Raw genomic sequence first — 20,892 nt, forward strand, 5'->3', positions numbered from 1 at the left:
TAAGATCATACAGCCCAGATTATGTATTTTGTATCCTGCAAGGAGGTGGACCCATCGGGAAACACATGATCCATTCAGTCCACATGTGGTTAAAACGTGAGGAGTTTGATTTTAAGGAATATGAAATCTGTTCCATGTGGTAAATCCACCACATCTTGTCTAGTAGAGCGCGATGGGGAGGGAAAGGGCCTTCTTGCAAGCGCAAAATATGGAGGCTAATATATTGTGGAGGTGAGAAAGTTGGGGTATATTTTTGACTGAACAAAGCCACATATGGATCTGGATGGATCTGCGTTTGAAAAGTTAGAGAGATCTCTTTAAACCTGTTTTCCCAAATTTTGTGAACGGGGGGCAGTGCCACCAACAGTGTGCTGCCTCCACATTCACAAGTTGTTTTCTTTTTTGATGTTAGCAAAAGAAGAGTCATTATTTAACCACTTCACTACCTTGGTAATTTTCACAGTTCAGCTCAGCTGTGATAACTTTTGCAATAACTTTATCAATATTTATCACAACTAAATGATCTATATATTGTTTTTATCAGGACAAATAAGGCTTTTTGTGGCTGATGCTTGTTATTAGTAATTACCTTATTTTCTATGCATTTTAAAAGGAAAATAAGGAAAAAAGTGAAAAAAATACAACGTAAACAGTTCTATTGTACATTAAACCCACTCAAATTCTTTGTCTATCCCTCCTGTTTATTTAAACAGTTCATTTGTTTTGGTAATGTATTCGATGTAACAATTAAGTAATGTATACAATCTGCTACTTTCTGCTCCTTCAATGTGTATTTTACACTTGTTTACTAATTAACTCTGTAGTGATGTTATCAGGTCAGAGATAAATAAACAGTGTTATCTAAGATTTTGTTGGAAGGAGAGTGCTGAGACTTATTTTAACATCATAGAGACAGCAATGGGTTAAGAGTTAAAGGGACCCTCGGGTTCAGGCAGCCTGACAGCATTTTGCGCAGCTGCCCTTGCCCTTTTTTACAGAGGCTACCCTGAACACACTCATAGGGTACACTGTACCAGGGCTTTTCCGATCGTTGGCGATCAGTAAGAGTAATGCAATCGCCCTAAGTGTGAACAAGTCTTTAAAGTATATACCCTATCAGAAGCAGAGTAATTTATTTCACCAAGTACAAAGTGGGGTTCATTGTACCCGGAATTGGGTTTAGCTCATACGGGTTCTGGAAGGAGGTGGGGATAATGTCTGAAAGCCAAGAGCTGAGGCTGCCATACTACGGCGCCACCAGTCGCACTTTGCATCATCGATTATCCCTAAAAAGACATCTAAGGGGGAAGGGGAGGGGGAGGGGGGTCAGAGGGAGGTGAAGGTTTTGCTCATTCCAACAGCAATTGTTGCTGTGTTCTTTCAAGGGTGAGGGATATGGAGGCTGCCATATTTATTTCCTTTTAAACAATACCAGTTATCTGGCATCTGTCTAATGATCTGCCTCTAATACTTTTAGCCATAGACCCTAAAGAAGCATGCAGCAGATCAGATGTTTCTGACATCATTGTTTCTGGTGTGATTCACACACTACTGCACCCTAATAGATCAGCAGGGCTGCCAGGCAACAGGTTGTTGTTGTTTTTTTAAAAGAAAATAAATATGGCAGCCTCCATGTACTTCTTGCTACAGGTTTTCTTAAAGGTGAGTGTTACAAATTGAAAGTGAAAGTGAGTTTAGTATTTGGAATGGCTTACTGTTGGATGGTTGATGGCCCAGGTGATTAACTTTTTCAATAGGGATCATATTTTTGGCATTGTCATTTCACAGTTAAAATCCATCAGCACCAACCTGTCAAAAATGCACAGCAAGGAAACTGGTAACTATTCCAGAAATATCGGGAAACATGCTGATTCTTGACTACTTCCGACAATTACTAACCTAGATGAATTCACCATCTGCTGCTAAATATCACTAATATCTATTTCGGTTTATGTGTGTTTGCCGATCACATCTCACATAGAGCTGGTAAATGAAAATTACATGTGTGAATCAAGGTCTGTGAATATTTTGTACTGGAATCAAAGGAATTATCACCTCTGAGTCCCTGTCATCTCCAATAAAGCACCAGGGGAGGGGAAGGGGGGCTGCTATTCCAGTTCCACTTATCCTAAAAGATGAAATTCTTTTATCAGCTTGGCGATGGAACTGACATCTCCGTTTGCACCCTTTGTGTATCCTGTTTTCCTCCGGTGTTGTGTGACATGTTGAAAGCGCGCTACACCTGTTCCCCACCCCATCATCAGAGTGTTTTGTCTTCCCTGTGAACTGTTGACAAGGATCTCTCTGTAGCGTCAGATTAGCAGCCTTTTATCCTGCGATGGCATAGGCATATAGCAGCCGTGTTAGAGTATCAGGGAGCAATTTAAACTGCTACCAAAGCGAGTGTCAGAGGAAGAAGGGTAGCTTCCAAGAATATGCTGTCTACAACCCTTCTGAGATAGCAGTGAAGACAAAGAAATACATACAAATGCCTCGATCATATGTTATGCATAAGTCACCTTACTAACTTTCAAATCAAATTTCAGCAGCCTATATCTCTTGACCTACTCAGTGTTTCGACATGCAGTTGCCACAGAGGGAGACCTATGGCTGTGTATTTTTCATCATATGATGATAACTTTCTATTGCTTTAATTATAAGATGAACCTGAGGTGTGGGGGATATGGAGGCTGCCATATTTATTTCATTTTAAGCAATACTAGTTGCCTGGCTGTCCTGCTGATCCTCTGCTTCTAATTCTTTCAGCTACAGACCCTGAACAAGCATGCAGCAGATCAGGTGTTTCTGACAATATTGTCAGAACTGACAAGATTAGTTACATGCTTGTTTCTTGTGTACTTCAGACACTACTGCGGCCAAATAGATCGGCAGGGCTGCCAGGAAGCTGGTATTGTTTAAAAGGAAATAAATATGGCAGCCTCCATATACCTCTCACCTTGGGTTCACTTTAAAGGATACATGCAAGCTCCTCCTAAAAATGAAATCTACTTACCCTGGCGTTCCTCTAGCCTGCGCAGAACACTCCAGACCACGTGGGCACAATTGCGAGCCACGCTCGCCCAGGCGCAGTAGGAACCCACCTGGTGAGGTTGGCATCTGTAACGGAGGCGGTCCCGGAGCCGGGACACCAGAGGTGCAGCGAGGGACATATCTGCTACCAGGGGCTAGAGTAAGGCTCGGGTAAGTAGATCTCATTTTCTGGGGAGCTCGAATGTATCCTTTAAAGAGACTCTGAAGTCTCAAAAAGACCATCTTTTTATTTAACAAATATGTTTAATATGTTAGCCCTAACTAAACCGCCGCATTCCCGCAGCTGTACACTATCTAAATCCTCCCTAACTCGCCGGGGGGCAATCCAGGCAGTGCTTCTGTGAGAGGCAGAGCTACGTTCCCAGAAACTAGAGTAGCAGGAATACTACCAGTCACCAACGTGGTGATGGCAGAATCCAAGCTATCTGGATAATGAACTTCACTGACCCACCACGGATGCAGCAAATGTCCATCAAGCATGGAACTAGGCAATACACAATAATAAGAAAAATAACAAACGGCTCAACTAAAGGATAAATATATATTAGCAAGTCTGCACATATTTTTTATCAAGAACTAGCTAAAGCACAAGTAATAAGGTAGCATAGAACTACAATAACAGAACTATACAGAGTAACAAGGTGCCCAGTAGATCAGCATACTGACCACTATGACGGGCGGGGTAAGAAATGGGAGGCAGACTTTTATGCTGGCATCAGCCAATGGATGCAGGTATGCAAATCTCCACACAGCTGAATGGTAATCACTCAATCCTGAGCATGCTTGATTACCATTTGCTAGCTGGCTGTGAATGCAAAGGACTCCCATAAGAAATGCATGCAGTATTATGTAACAACATGCATGCAGAAAATCCAGGCCTATCTGGCAGCAGCTCAGCTGCAACAAGCAATTGGTGGAATGATGACAGCATCCTGAGCCCTGCCCAGAACTGCAGAGCGATTGCAAATGACAATGAGACCCATTGCAAATGCACAACCGAATGCAAGCAGATAAGCCAGAACTGTCCGTTTGCAGCTCCACTGCAACGGACAGAACACGCTACAGGAGGGATCCTTACACCAGCAACATATGCTGCTAGACAGCACAGAATGAGCAAAACCTTTCCTCAGTTTGATGATAGGGTACATACTTTAAAGACTTGCTCACACTAAGGGCAATTGTGCTACACTTACCGATTGCCAGCTATTGTCAAAGCTCTGGTACAGTGTCCCCCTATGAGGGTGTTCCCACAGCAGTGTTTAGATTTTTAAAAAAATCTAAATTCTTTTGCAACATGTAGAATTTTTCAGAACAATTCAGAGTAAAAGAAGCTGCAAAAATGAAAATTCCATTGCAACTTTACAATGCAACGTCCTACTGTGAACCTAGTCTCACAGTAAAGGTGGCCACACACTATACCATTTTTGTAAAATATCTTTTCAGTTCAAGAAAAAAAATGCAAAAAATGTTTCTGACTGATTGTAACATTTCAAAAATCTGATCAAGGTACCACACACGTTTTTCCCCAATTCTAAAAAAAAATGATTGAAAACTCAGAAAAAATTGCTTGGGTACATCAAATAATTGACAATCTACCACACAACATACAATTTTGATAAAAATTGATAAAAAAAATCTGACATTTCCAATCTTCTTTTATAAAAAAAAATAATGAGAAATTCGATCAGATTCCTCGTACAAATAAAAAATATTAAAAAAAAAGCTTTCGATTTTTTGAGACAACCGATCGTAATTATCCAATTCGTATAAAATTGGATCTTTTAATTGTATGGTGTGTGGCTACCTTTAGACTCAGAAATACCGAAACTACACATTCTGCCTATTTTCATTTTTTTTCTCACTTCTCCGGTACAAAGATTTTTTTTTCTCTTCCATTCAAACCTTTCATTTAATTATTAACACAATGCAATGAGCGTTGCTCTAAACGCACTCTAAAATTAGACGTCCAAAGTTATTAATTCCTGCAGCCAGTGTAAACCTACAGCCAAGCAAGAAGTTGGGAGGTTTTATGACTAATAATGACCTTCCATTACGCTGTGAGATGAGTTTAATAGTTCTGGTGATCTCTGGGGTAGCGATTCCACTGGTACAACGTAACTATAAAATGTTTTACAGGCCTGGGAGATGCACAGAAGCGTGTATGGGTAACGGCCTAATGGCTGCTTGCTCCTATTTCCTGTGTGGCCCTGATGAAGAACCAGACTTATTGCTGTAATACTGATAGGGATGTTTGTAATAAGCCTTAATGGTTCAGAACAAGATCATTGCATGCAGATTCAGCATTAAGCTCAATTTAACCTTCTTTCTGATTTCTCTATTTTTTATGATTTTAGAATCATTAAAAAAGGAAAAAAAATACACACACTGGATCAGTAAAATGCCTGTAAATGTAACTTTTGGGGATGGTTGGAGTGTGCAATACAGAAAACTGCTTAAAAGGAATACAGTATATTGCATTTCACATATACGGTGCTGCCCATAATTATTCATACCCCTGACAAATTTTGACTTAAAGTTACTTTTATTCAACCAGCAAGTATTTTTTTGATGGGAAATGACATAGGTGTCTCCTGAAAGATAACAAGACGGTGTACAAGAGGCATTTTTGTGGATAAAAACATTTCTCAGCTTTTATTTACATTTGAGCAAAAAAGTGTCCAGTCCAGAATTATTCATACCCTTCGCAAACTGTCACAGTCTGTGGAGAAATCCAAAGTTCTATACCATTCCAAATAGTCCAAGCTGTTCTAAAGCATCCTAACTATCCTGATTAATTGGGAACAGCCATTTTAATCAACTGAACAGGTGAAAAAAAGCAGCTCTCTGCAGTTGGTTTGTGGACAGCCATGGCTAAGACATTGTGGCTGGTCACAAGTCAGGAAAGGGCAACAAGGTCATTTCTAGATGTTTTCAAGTTCCAGTGGCTACAGCGCAAAGTATTATTAAAAAATACAAGATGTTCCGCACTGTGGAAAATATCAGAGGACGTGGTCGGAAGCCAACAGTGACACCTGTGCTGGCCAGGATGATAGTGAGAGAGGTGAAAAAGAATCCAAGGATCACCACCAAGGCCAACCTAGGGAATCTGGGGTCTACTGGTGGCAATGGCCCAAGAACTTCTAAAATCCTTCTACTGCGCCACCATAGAGTCTGTCCTCTGCTCCTCCACACTCATATGGTATGCTGGCACCACCGCCAGCGACAGATGCAAAATTCAGAGGGTCATCAGAACAGCGGAGAAAATAATTGGGAAACCCCTCTCCCCCTCGATCTTATCCACAACTCGAGGATGTGCTCTAGTGCAACAAAGATTGCCAATGACCCATCACACCCAGGTCATTGCTTCTTCCAATGGCTCCCATCGGGTCGGAGGTTCAGAGCCATCCCCACCAGGACATCACGGCACAGGCACAGAGACACTTTCTTCCCAACTGTGGTGAGACTCTTGAACTCCCTATAAGTCCCATGGCGCCCCCCTCACACTTGAGAAAGCACCTTCTTAGCTGTCGTCACCCATGTTACAAGAGTCTTATTGTTACTGCTATCATTCTGTGTAATCTTGATTTGCTTTTTGAAATTATACTGTCTGTGGTACTGTCTCACTGTTTTTCTTGCACTGGTTATGTTTTTCTACTGTAACTTATTGTTTGTGAGCTGCCCTGTGTTGCTAAAGCCAATTTCGGGCATGACCCAGTCATGCTTGGTGAAATACTAAAAGAAAGAGGAGTGCTCCATAGTGTATTACCATAAGAATTGCTTTAATTCGCAAGGATTAAAATTGTACTTACAGGATGTACAAAGGTATGCACATGTAAGCGGGCAGGTCATCCGCTGTATCCCCTTGTGCGGACAGATCGTACGTTTCTGTGGCCAGCAGTGCACGCTCCGGTAAAACCGTTGCTCGTCTCGCTAGGGGGTGGGCGGAGCCTATACCTGGCGTGCCTGTAGCGTCATTACGCGTTTCGGCGCTCTGCGCCTTCCTCAGATGACTTCACAGGCTCTGGCACGCCCCATTTATAAATTTATGTCGCTAAAGATCGGGGTGATGGAAAGAAGACCCGCCAACCTGAAAAATTTGGAGCTCATCATTGCTAAAGATGTATGGGCAAAAATACATGTGGGGACATGTATAGGAAGTGTTTGATTATTGAAAAGGGTATGAATAATTTTGGACTCAGTAAATAAAAGCTGAGAAATGTTTTTTTTCCACACCAATGCCTCTTGTACATTGTCTTATTATCTTTTGGGAGACACTTATGTATGTTCCCATGAAAAAAAAAAAATACTTGCTGGTTGAATAAAAGTAACTTTAAGTCAGAATTTTCTAGGGGTATGAATAATTATGGGCAGCACTGTAAATAAACTATGTCTTTGGTAAACAAAATAGGACAGAATTGTTCTCCATGTGGCCAAGTTGAAACTCAGAAGTTTATTATTGTTATACATTGTTTTCTTTATACTGTGAAGTTTTGACCCACAATTTGATGCATAAGTAATCTTTTTTTTGCCACCTGAAACTTGGGATAATCATTAATTCAAAACTCACCCTCTGTGCAATAGGCTCCATGTCGCATTCTAGATCTATGATACTTCCTCCTTCCATCTGTGAAGTAATGGAGAGATGGAATGTGACATAAAGAGCAGCACACAGAGATGTCAACAATGGTGAGTTAACCAAACCCATCCACTTCAAAATTACATCATTGCTCATAGGCACACATACAGCTGGGGAGGAATTATGGCCACCTTCCTGTTTAAACAGATTTCTCTCAAGGTGATAAGAAGCCTTATAAGATATGGCATTTATTGATGTTTTGGAGGTTTCAGAGCATTAGCTTTCTTTTTGAAGGACAGAGAAATTGCATTTGAAGTGGTCTGAAAGTCAGCATTTTGCTCTAATAGATTCATCATAGCTTTAAAGCTACTATAGAATTTTTTTTTAGCAGAACATCACTGAAATGGTTACACAAAGCACTATTGTCCTGCTATTCAGCTTCAAATCCACATCCAAACTGGAGATAACAGTATATTTGTTTACATTCCAATGTTGATACATGTGTGTGTAACAAGTAAAAAACTCTTTCTGAGACGCTGTCTCTGCTTCAGGCACACACATAGTTCAGAACAACATTAGAAGATTTGAATATATAATAAAAAGCAGTTAGAATAAAATGCAACAGCAGCTTTCAGGGCAAGAAAAACTACACTTTGGAAACGTGTAATTTGTAGGCAGACAATATTACTTATGCACAAAAGCAAATATGATAACTGTATGAATAATAAAAAGTAGAAAAACACATTTTTATTGAATGTTATGTCAGAGTTTCAGAAGACTTTAAGAAGCACTCCAGGAAGTTTCATTGAATTGTGGATGGAACTGGAATAACATTTGCAATTTTTACATTTAAGTTTTTTTGTCCTTCAAAAGTTGAAGCTGTAAAAGTGTTAATGTCAATGCTCTTTCAAAATAGCTGGCCAGCAACTCACCAATCTGAATACGTCTTGGGACACAGCTTATTTTTCATTACAGCCCCAAAGACAAGTGGGGAGTTCTACAAACACAGGGGAATGCCTGAGAAAAACAGCTTAATAGTCTTAAGACAACAGTGCCCTTAATTATTGTACACTTCTGAGATCTTCTTAAAATTTTTACTGAAAATCCCACAGTGACTCTTTCACAGGCGACACTACTGCCACAATAATGGAAGTACCTTTAATACTCTAGTTGGTGATCTGCATTGGTGCATTGTTCTGGAGTCTGGACCTAGAGGGTCCAGGGGACCAATGAGGAATCAGCAGCAAATTCAAAGATGATTTATGCCATGTCTCCTGTCTAACAACATTTCTTTCCTGTAGTGGGCAAACAGGGAACCTTAGTAAATTCATATTTGAATCTTGTGCCAGAGTTTCCTACTGGTCTTTTGAACTCTTTGGACGTACCATATATTACTACTCTTCTGTGAGGGGAACAGAGGAACCTGATTCAAACATTTTGCACTGACATGAGCTAAAACCGAATTACAGAAAGACAAGAGTATTATTATTTAGTCTTTATAAAGCACCAACATCTTCCACAGCACTTTACAGAGTATATTGTCTTGCCACTTAACTGTCCCTCAGGGGGGCTCACAATCTAATCCCTACCATATCCATGTTTATGCATGTGTTGTGTAGTGTATGTTTTGTTGTCCAGGGCCAATGTAGGAGAACATTATCTGTATGTTTTTGGGATGTGGGAGGACACCAAAGTGCCTGGAGGAAACCCATGCAGACACGGGGAGAACATACAAACCCTGTGCAGATAGTTATTGATACGTCTCGGACAGCACTCCTTGTTTGCTTCGATGGCGTGCCAGATCTAGCCTGTGTGTCTAGCACAGACTTGACATAAATCACCAGAATAAATGGCCAGCACTGGCCGTTTCTTAAAAAGCTGGTTTGTTTATTCACAAAAAATGTGAACAAAACATCGCCATGACACCCAGAGGCATCTGGAATGTAACTATAGCTCAGTAGTAGTAATAGCTCTTTGCTGCATACAAGTGGATGGAAGACTCCTCAGACATAGGTTACGCCTTCATTGCAGCCCAGTGGGCAGACTGGGCTGCAATGAAGGCATAACCTATGTCTGAGGAGTCTTCCATCCACTTGTATGCTATTACTACTACTGAGCTATAGTTACTTTCCAGATGCTTCTGGGTGTCATGGCGATGTTTTGTTCACATTTTTTTGTGAATAAACAAACCTGCTTTTTAAGAAATGGTCTGTGCAGATAGTGACCTGGCTGGGACTTAAACCAGGGTCCCAGTACTCCAAGAGCGCACTAACCACTATGCGCCCGTGAAAATATTACTAATAAATGTTCATAGGGAATTCTTTTTACAAAGGTGGAGTTACACTTTAAGGGAAGCTTGCTAATTTATTAATGCAGGTTAGTACCCTTTACTCATTCATTGTTCCTTGCAAGGTTTTGTTTGATTAAGCCTGATATTGTTCAATAGAACAGACCTGATATTGTTCAATAGAACAGACATATTAGATCATAGCACACATTGTTCCAGTCTTGTACAGCAGTGTAGGTGTTAACTTTTTTGCGCTAATACCATGTTCCTTTCAAAATGATCGACTCAAGCTGACACACTTAGTTTTGTCTAGGAATCACTTCGCCTTCATGACACAAAAGAGGAAGATGGCAAGGAATGAATGTCAAATAAAATCTCAAGATTGCATCTTTTTAGTTGATGATAACATTTGGCAGACACATGGGGTTCATTAATTTTGACTAAATGCACAAGGTTTTTTGTAATGAATTTCAGAAAGTGGAGCACTTCATTTGAAAATGTCAGTCTCCCGACTCCCGATAATAGATCTCATAACTATACGTTTGTAAAATACGCTTTTTTTTTCTTTCTTTTTTTAAGGTGCAATGTTGAGATGCTTATGGAAATTTAAATGTTAAGTCTGACATTCAGCAATGTGTTTTTGGAAGAATTCTTCGCAATGTGCATCTTTTTTTTCTCTCTTCGTTTTAAGGCTTTCCGCAGATGAAATAATCATATGGGATTTTTTTTTCTTACATCTGAGAAAATTAAAGTAATTTATGTCTTACAGATGCATGATAATATTGCCTTAATAAATGGTGCCTGGCTTGATTATTTTTTATGCACGTAATTTCATTCTAAATTACAGAGATAAGCAAACTTCTTAAAATCCTCCCCTCTCCCCTGCTGCTGGATCTGATCACTTGATGTTATTTTACTGAAGCTCTACGGCAAAGTGTGCGTGATAGCTTGGAGTTCGGTGATAGAACTGGGTGTAGAGTATCAGCATTAACTTTGTTAATCCCAATATCCTAATTCTAGGCACCCTGCTTCATGCATCCTGACTTTTGCACCACAACCTATCTTAACACCAAACTTGCCTGACACTTATTAAAATTCCTTACAAATTATTATCACCCCTCATCCCTAAGTCTACCACTGTGAAAGTGTTAGAATCAGAATCGACTTTATTCACCAAGTACGCCAAATTGACGTACCCAGAATTGGTCGCGGTACACATGACAATAGCACTAATACATGAGAATTAGACAGAGTAGTACATGAGACATATTTACACAGAAAACAGAAATGAACATTGATGCAAATGTAGCGGGAAAGGGGTGTGGACAAGAACTCAGAACAAAGGAGCGAGTCCTGCCTAGGAGTACTTAGAATTTTGCAGTGGACTCAGAAGTTCACAGTTGAACTTGGAAGATTGCAGTGGGACCTCTGGGGAACTTATACAGTCAGAGAACCTGAGATGGGCATGCCGAGGGGTTGGGGCACTGGGGCTCAGCGGGAGGACTGCCTGGGGGAAGAAGGTACTCCTGCCCCTGATTGTGCTGGAGCAGATGGATCTGTAGCGGCGGCCTGATTGGAGGAGCTCAAAGAAGTGGCTGCCTGGGTGGGAGGGGTTGTGCAAAGATCCTAGTGGCCCTCTGCTTCAATTCAGAAGTGTGGAGAAGGTCTAGTGGTGGCATGGGCACTCCTATGATATTTTCCGCAGTGCTGATTACACTCTGGATTTTATACTTGTCGCTGGTTGTAGCCCCTGTGTACCAGACAATGACAGATGAACAGAAGATGAACTTGATAGTAGCGGTGAACAACTCGCAAGGGAATTTCAAATCTCTTCAGTTGGCGCAGGAAAAATAGCCTCAACTGTGCATTTTTCTGAACTTTAGTGTAATTATTTGTTTTTCCATCATTGTTGTTATGCAAAGGTTGTTGATGTCAAAGGTCAGAGGAGAATGAGCACACTGGTTTGAGAAGATCGAGAAGCAACAGTAGCTCAAATTACCACTTGTTATAACCAAGGAAAGCAGAATACCATATTTGAACACACAAAACATTAAATTGTAAAGCAGATGGGCTACGGTAGCAGATGACCACACCAGTAACTACTATTGTCAGTTAAGAACAGGAAACTGAGTCTACAATTTGCTTGCTTTCACCAAAATTGGACAATGCAGGATCGGAGAAATGTTGCCTGGTCTCAATTTCGGCTGCAACACTCAAATGGTAGGGACAGACTTTGGTTTAAACAACATGAAAGCATGGATCCATCCTGCTTTGTGTCAAGCGTTCAGGCTGCTGGTGGTGTAACGGTGTGGTGGACATTATCTCAGCGTACTTTTGGCCTCTTAGTTACTTTGGACCTCTTAGGAACAAGAAGAAAAACATTTCAAAAAGACCTTAGAGTTTTGTAGAAAATTGAATTTAAGGTTACAATAGGAAAAAAGTATACATTTAAATGCGGTAAATGACAGATAATGTATCAACTTAGCGGTAGTGTACATTTACATATATCAAAAAAAAAGAGCAGAGTATTTCATGACAGGGTTTTCAGGGGGTCTGTACGCAGTGCGTACAGACCTCCTGGAAACCCTGAGGAAGAGGCAACACTTCAGCCAGTGGTCTCATCCCTCTACAGCCGCTGTATAAGGCAACGTTACTTATTTTTTTGAACTTTTTTTGTGTCTGAAATATTTTAAAAAATGACGTGGGGTCCCCCTCCTGAGCCTCTTTAACCCCTTGTCTCCCAAGCAGGCTAGGATAGCCAGAATGCTGAGCCTCGGCCAAGTGGGGCTTCACACCCTGAGCTATACCAGTCTGCATACAAAGTACAAAGTACCCCTTACCCATTTCTACAAAGGGTTAAATGAAATAAAAACATAACCATGAAAAAAGTCCTATAATGTTCTTAATTAACCAAAAACACCTTTACCAAAAAATGTTTCCATGCTAATATCCTTGGAAAAGTCCCATGACAATATCCTCTTGTTATGTTGATTGAAGATCTCTGCTGGCCACCCACCACCACACTCGATGTTCTCCACCGCAGCTCTCAGTTATACTGTATAGCAGAGAGCCCTATCCTGTGCCGAGGCTCCACTGTGGGCTCCTGCTGTCTTCCCCATCCCCCACACCTATTACCCCCACCCATGTTGGCACCTAGTGCACCCATGGGCGCACTAGGTGCCAGCATGGATGGGTGCGATTTGTGTGCACAGATGGGGAGGACAGAAGGAGCCCACGGTGGATCCTCCATCTGCACAGGATGGAGCTCTCAGCTACACTAAGCATAGCTGAGAGAAAAGCATCTTTGAATTTCCCTCCAGGGCTCCCCATTGGTTCCTTAACAATCATTTATATGGTTTTTTTGGGTGTCATCTCTTCATCAGCCCCTGCTGCACCATGCAGCTATTCACAGAGATAGTTTATTATGATTATTTAGTATTTATATAGCGCCAACATTTTTTGCAGCTCCTTACAGAGTATTTAGTCTTGTCACTTAACTGTGCATAAGAAGGGCACACAATCTAATGCATACCATAGTCATATGTCCATCACAGTCTAGGGCCAGTTTTAGGGGAAAGCCAATTAACTTATCTGTTTATGTTTGGGATGTGGGAGGAAACCGGAGTGCTTAGAGGTAGCCCACACAGACACAGGGAGAATATACAAACTCCCTGCAGATAGTGCCCAGACTAGGACTCGAACCAGAGACCAAGTGCTGAATGGCTAGAGTGCTATCCACTATGCCACTGTGCTGCCACAATTGCTTCTAATGAAGAAAGAGATGGGTGGAAATCAGCTTCAGCAGCTGAAGGAACAGTGAAGGACAACAAGGGAGGGAGGGCAAAATAGGCATTTATTGCACTGTTTTCATACACACAGCATGGCAAAGCACAGCAAAGTACAGCAGAATTAATTCAATATTTGTTCTCCCCTGTTCCCCTACCCTCCTCCTTTATTCTGTGCCATCACCTAGCTAACCTGCCAGCAGAAATGGATAAGGTAATATATACTGTATTTTATTACAAAATCTGATTGACCTGTGAAGACCAAAAAAGTGTTGATCTGTTTTCACATTAGCTCAGTTTATATATACTGCAGGTCCCTAAATGTTGATGTGACTTTGCTATGTGCTGGGTTGTTTTCTTTATTTTACATTTGTTGCACTTTACATACTTTACCTCCATGCGTGTACCATCAGCCTCCTGGCTAGACTGCTGGAATTCATTGTCTGCGATCCACAAAACAGTAAGACTTTAAAGTCCTGACAGTAGCAGCAGTGAGTGACTGCTTGTAGTGCATCAATTAGTATGGATGTTCTTTTGTCTGCATCTCATATGGGCTCCTAGGACCAGCTTGTCAGACAGCCACCTCCTCTCTTTGGGATCAAACTGTCAATGCAGGCAGGCTTTCTTTTCATTCCGAGCTAAGACACCCCCAGAGAGAGGAAGCTTTCAAAAAAGCTTCACACTAAATTACACGATACTAGCTTTAGCTGAGCGAGCTGACAGACCTTTAAAGAACTATTACAAAGGTTTGTTTTGAATGACTTGTTAACTATAATGAATAATTTCTGAAAGCTTCAGAAGTAAGAGGTAACCTACATTTGACCTTTTTTAGTGTACACCTCATCCAATGGGGAGGTTTGCATGATGTAATATGTGATGGGAAATGTTTAAGATTTGATGGTGAGCCTGTTATTTATTAGAAACATGACATTGCAAACAGATGCGATTTAGATACTCACCGATTTAGATACTCATGTGATTAAGCACAGTGGATCAGTCTTGTCTCCAAGTTCATAATCTTAGCAAGGACATGGTCAACATGAAATAAGTGTGTTCTTTTTGTGTTTACATGGGTTTCCTCCAGATGCCCAGGCTTCCTCCACAACCCTCCCCCCCATGATGCCCCCAATCCTTACAAAAAAATGAACCCAGAATGTAATAGGGAGATTAGATCCTGAACTCCGCTGACAAACAGCAATTTATCTGAATTAGGGCTAATTGTAGGAAGTAGTATAGCAGCCTCGGCTCTTGGCTTTCGGACATCCCCCCCCCCTCAATCTTACCATCCAATCCCCCCACTCCTTCCAGAACCTGTATGAGCCAAAACCAATTCTGGGTGCAACCAGCCCCTACCTCCTTTCCTTTGTACTTAGCGAAATAAATGATTCTGATTCTAGTGTGCTTCTGAAGAATCAATGCCTGACACTATAAACTCTACCCTCCACAGGGGAGGACTGGGACCTTTTGGCCTGGGGGGAAACACAAACTAGAGGCCCGTTATCATGGCAGCACCAGCCCAAATGACGTTACACATGCGCCCCACGTCGTATATGTCAGTAGTCACATGGAGCGCCAATGCTGAAATACAGTAAGAACACTCTGGGGACAGTGTGGCAGGTAAAGTACAGGCACCGGGGTGTACATAATACATTTTGAGGGTCAACAGTCGGGGTGTACTATGTGTCTATCATTCGTGGTTATTGCATGCCGTGATTATCACACCTGACAACCACACCTGACAACCAAGATTTCCCAACATCTCAGATTGATACAGTCAACCAATTTCCACCCAAAAATGTTATCCACTTCGATAATATCAAAACGGTTGGCCAATCGGCTGTCGAGTCAACAGATGTATGGCCACTTTAATTCCCCAAAGCTCATACCTTCATTTCTCCCCCCCCCACACTTATGTCCTCCCCTTCGCCACCATCTCTACTAATCCCTCACTGCGGAAGATGGTGGTATATAAATACTAAATAATATCAATAATTTGCCTCACCAGGATTGCACTTTCACTTAGCTTTCCTGTATGACAAGAAGACACAGCCAGCCAGCACTAGGGGAAGAGGGAAACAAAGGTGAATGAGGGAGGGCTGGTGCACACCAAGAGTGCTTCTGAGCGTTTTTCAAATCGACACTGATTTGAAAAGCGCTTGGCTAACCCAATGACGGTGTTCTCACAGCAGCGTTTTGCTTTTTTCAAAATCACAAACACACTGCATGTAGCATTTTTTTGAGCGATTCATTCAAAATTCGCTCTGAAAAATCGCTTCACAAAATCTCACTCAAAAATTGCTATCGATTGCTATTGTGATTTTGGCGTGCACTACCACAGAGAGAGGAGTGGAGAGAGACTGAGAATAGCCTGAGATGGAGCAGAGAGCTTATCTGTATTGCAGTCCCACATCACACAGAGGCTACTTGCTTGTAAAAGGACTCCTGTCCCGGGCAATCTCTCACACAAGTCAGAAAGCAGCCCTCCTGGAGTCTAGGGACTGTCAAAAACTTTTCAACTTGTTTAACACCTTATCCACACATGCAGTCATTATAACATAGGGGAGAGACCGGACAGATATTTTCCCATGGAGGCAAGCTCTGCATCATGCTGTGTATATTAACCAGCTTGCCTGTCCTCTAATTGCACTTCAAACCTCAATATACCAGGCACTTGACCGGCCCTAAATCACTGAATGAAAGGCGGCCTGGAGGGAGATTGCCCCCCTTCACCCCTGGCCAGTCCGGGCCTGACCCTACAGCAGATATCACAATCCAGGTAACCCCCCCAACCCAATGCTGAAAACTCTGAAAAAATTTACTGAAATTGACAATAATTAAAGAAGTAGAGGTAACAGTCCCTTATGAGTGCCATTATAGGTACCTCACCTTACCTATGTAACCATAGGAGTAAGTAATTGTGTGCATTTCAGTGTATCAGTGTTGAGACTATGAATTGAGAGGAGGGAGAACTGGCAGTGAGCAGCAGGCAATGTAACAAGGCTGGGGCTGGCCATTTTCATGCCCCACTGACACCTGCTGGCTCCAGGCTCATGCCTACTGTGTCTATTGGTAATTTTTTTGTCTAAAGCAATCATAAAGTGAATGAAAATAGATACTTACCTCAGAGGTGGGAATCTTCTGGATAGTCCAGAAGCTTCCCACATCTTCTTTCACTCCATAGTTCTAGCACTGGGTCCCTCCGTTTTTTTAATGTTCAAGTGGGGCCTTGGATGAACGTGTTCATACTGGGCATGCAAGAGTAAGGTCTGGGCATGTCCAGTAGAATGAGGACATTTGTATTGGGAGGGAAAAAAATAAATGAATGAGCACCTTTGTTCTACTGAGCATGTGCGGACCGTACTCACGCATGCCCAGTTTAGACATGCTCATCCACAGTCAGGCTCACACACTGAACAATCTTATTTGACCCAGCAAATAAAAGGGACACATTACTGGAAAATATTCTCAAATATTCTAACCCTATACCATTTAACTGTAATAAGTAAGTGTAATAAGGAGGTACATACTGGCCACTTTATTAGGTACACCTTAGTAGTACCAGCGTTGGGTCTCCTTTTGCCTCCAGAACTTCCTTAAGTCTTTGTGCCGAAGTTTCAAGAGGGCGTTGAAAACATTCCTCAAGGATTTTAGTCCATATTGACATCATAGCATCAAGCGGATGCTGCAGATTTGTTGGCTGTACATCCATGATGCGAATCTCCCATTCCACTACAACCCAAAGGTGTTCTTTTGTAGTGTTTATCAAGGTTTCTAACCTAAGTATCCCCATCACAATTCAGGTCCAGACAGGAACCCCCAAACTCCAAACAATGATTATTGCTTATTGAGCAGTCTAATCAGAGCGGAGGAAAACAGAGGGAATGAGTGGAGTTGAACTGGCAGGTGGAGGGGGACACTGAGAGCAGAGGCGGACACAGATGATGAGAGGAGGGGACAAGGAGGGTGGAGTAGGGCAAAAGTAATGAGCAGAGTTGACAGGGGGACATCTCTTTCTCCCTCAAATTAATTGGGAAAATTCTCAAATTGTGCACCTAGTCTACCTAAGCCTAGGATAAACCTCCTCTGAAAAGGGCAAACTACTAGTCCTCAGCTGCTCACATTCTTGAGACAGTTGTAAGGTCAGACTATGGATAGAGAAATGCAACGCAACATGTGCTGTAACTAGGTAGACTATGCCTATTAGAGATAAGGAAGCAAAATGTATGTGTTTGGCCTCATGGAAATGTAACCCTCTAAAAGAGGGTAGTGTAATGTGGAAATGTATTTAACACGTGTAAGGTAAACTTAGAATGTTAGGCTAAACTTCGCCTTAGAATTAGCATTGTGGAATCAAAACGGTGCATAAAGAGGGACCTAAGCGCCCAGATAGTCACATAGACTGGGTTGCTATGCGACCGCATATACAAAAAGGGGAATATTCCAGAAGCCCCGCTCGAGCAGAGCGAGGCACAGCGCAGGCGAAGTAGGGCAGAGCGCGTGAGACACATGCTGAGGGAACTGGTTAAAACCAGTTCTCCTCACAGAGTGCTCTTCAGTCAGTCAGTCAGTCAGTCAGCGGTGGTGAGCCAGGGAGGCAGAGGCCAGCAGAGCAAGCGGGGGCCCAGCGCAGCAACCAGACCGCAAGCAGAGTGGGGGCAGTGGTGATAGAGCCCAATGCAGTGACCGGAGACAGTTTAAAGAGATAGCAGGCCAGATCCAGGTGGGCACAGAAGGAGAGAAACCCTGTCAAGCCAGTTGAGTATAGGCCTTGTGCCAGCATCAAGCCACAGGTTGTGATCAGAAAAGGGCCAGAGTTCAGTGGAGGTTGTCTGAGAATAGTGACAGTTAATCCCACCATACTGAATGGCATATTCTGATGAAGGTGGTGTGACTAAAATCTGCCTGTCTGATAAAGCCTTAAAGAAACAAATGACATTGTGTTGATAATCAGTTCATTAATGCAATATAATACTGTATTGCCAAATAAACAGAGACTGTGGTCAAGTATATTAAGTGTGAGTGAAGTTTGTCATCAGAAAAGTAAATAGCCTCTGATAAACCCCTCAGTGACATATAGCTCAGCCGCAAGCAGTCATACTGACTCAGAGACATTTGCCTGTCAGCCTGCATCAGTTCAAAAGTCATCAGTTGATTTATTCTTCATTTATCTACTAAAAGCCTGATATGAGAAGTGAACCAAAGTGTTATTTTGTGTTACCTGAGTGCAAGGCCTTAGAAAGAGAAAGAGAGCAAGAGCCTTTAAGATAAAGAGAACCTGTCAGCAAAATTTAACTAGACCGGTTAAGCTATCAACAGTAAAGGAGAAGATTGGTGCTGGAATCATACTGCATCCAGTGTTACTAAGAGAACTACAGTGAAAAGCAGAGTGACATCTGACAGAGAAAAGAGTCAACAAAGTTGGTGAACCAGTGTTGCAATTACAGTAGTTAGAGCTTATTCAGTATACAGTATAGGGAGAGTTATTGGTGGTACAGCTGGGTGCATTGGTTAATTTTGTTTTTTTATTTTATTTTCCTTTTATTTCTCTAACTCCTTATTGGTTGATTAGATTATTCTTTATTTTGATGTATTATTTTACTTGGGGACCCACATAAAAAAGAAAGTTTGAAAAGTACAGTAGATAGAGCAAGAGTCTGAGAGAGCTTATGAGTAAAGTAATACATAATTTGGATGCCATATACCAACCAAAGAACTGTGGAAGTTGCTTCAGTACCATATTAAGGAGAGCCATTAACACCCTAAAGTTTTGCTGAACAACATAGCTTGGACTTGGCAGCAAGGGACTGAGACTGAATAGGAACTGAAGTTGCTTAGTTGATCTGTCCCTACCCAAGCCCCTATGCCTCAGTAAATGGTACTGTGATCAAAAATGTTGTATTGAAAAGTGGTTGATGATTGTAAGAGAAGAAGATCTGTTGTAGCTCCATTTATGTATAAAAGTGTCTGTGTAACCTAACCTTTTTATCCCACAGCTTTTACCGGTGTACCGACTGTGAAGAGGAGAAGATTGTATTTTTGACCTGTGATGTACAAGGAAAGTGTATATTTGTGTTGAGAGTTATACTGGTTGAGTGAAGTTACCAGTTGACCATTGGTAAGGTCACAAATAAATCCTCGATAGTCAGTGTCTGGTGGATTCCTCTCGACCGGGGCAGAACACAGAGGATAAATCTGGTTACAGAAAATCTTCCCAAATCATGCTTAGCAAGATACTTGTGAACCTGGCAGTCAAGCTCACCATGAGCAGCTTAGGAATGAAAGAGGAAATAGGATTTAGAGGCAGTCTGGTGGGAAAACATTGGGTGGGGAAAGTGGAAAGATCCGCCTGCTCCACCTGTAATTTCCCAAAATGCACCCCTTGCCCCAGTAACCAATCATTAGGGATCCCAATACAGGCCTTCATAGAGGGGAGGGGAGCAGAGCAGGGGTTTCTCATTCTTTTTTGTGATTTCATGCTCTAAGGAGGGAGAGGGGTAGGGAGAGTGAGACAGGACAGAGCTGCATCATTTTCAAAGAAAGTTAGATCCGTGTATATTGTAGAATGGGGATAGAATTAGCATTTATACACAATCATATAGTACTCCTAAGCCCGTGATGCCTAATCTTGGCACTCCAGCTGTGGTGGAGCTACAAATCCCATGAGGCATTGTAATACTCTGACAGCTCTATGCATAACTCAGGGAGGTAGAGGCATGATGGGATTTGTAGTTTTGTCACAGCTGGAGTGCCAAGGTTAGCCATCACTGTCCTAAGCACTTTGTATGCATCAAGAGATGATGTTACTCACAACAGGGAGTACTTGGCCAAAACAGTCATTAATAAAAGGGCACATGCTGTAATAATGTTGAGAAACACTGATCTAGAACACTACAAGTTGTGTGAATGGTCAGATGTTTATTTCTAGACATGGTTACAGCATGATAACATTGAAGGTGAGCATCTAACTTAAAGAAGACCTCCAGAGTAATTAAGAAAATGTAGCCTCCTACTAAAAAAAAGTTATAGTTACCTGAGCAGCCTTGTCCTGCAAAGCCCTCCTGAAGACCTCACATCACTCGACTTCTGGCACCTGGCCCTGCCTCAGCCTTCTCGAGGTGCCGGAATTTGAGTAGAGCGGGGTCTTCGGGACGGCATGAAAGGTCTGCTCAGGTAACCATAACTTTTTTACTAGG

General features: G+C 41.9%; 1 protein-coding gene across 1 annotated transcript in view; it reads right to left on the bottom strand.

The window, feature by feature from the left end:
* The window catches only part of MDFIC2 (MyoD family inhibitor domain containing 2), a 106,667-nt gene that overhangs the window by 31,221 nt on the left and 54,554 nt on the right, over window positions 1–20,892 (bottom strand). The window contains exon 3 of the mRNA XM_068251835.1: window positions 7,619–7,675. Coding sequence (XP_068107936.1) covers window positions 7,619–7,675 — 57 coding nt within the window. The remainder of the gene's footprint in view (window positions 1–7,618; window positions 7,676–20,892) is intronic.

Source organism: Hyperolius riggenbachi, chromosome 9, assembly GCF_040937935.1.
Source record: "Hyperolius riggenbachi isolate aHypRig1 chromosome 9, aHypRig1.pri, whole genome shotgun sequence".
Taxonomy (NCBI): Eukaryota; Metazoa; Chordata; class Amphibia; order Anura; family Hyperoliidae; genus Hyperolius; species Hyperolius riggenbachi.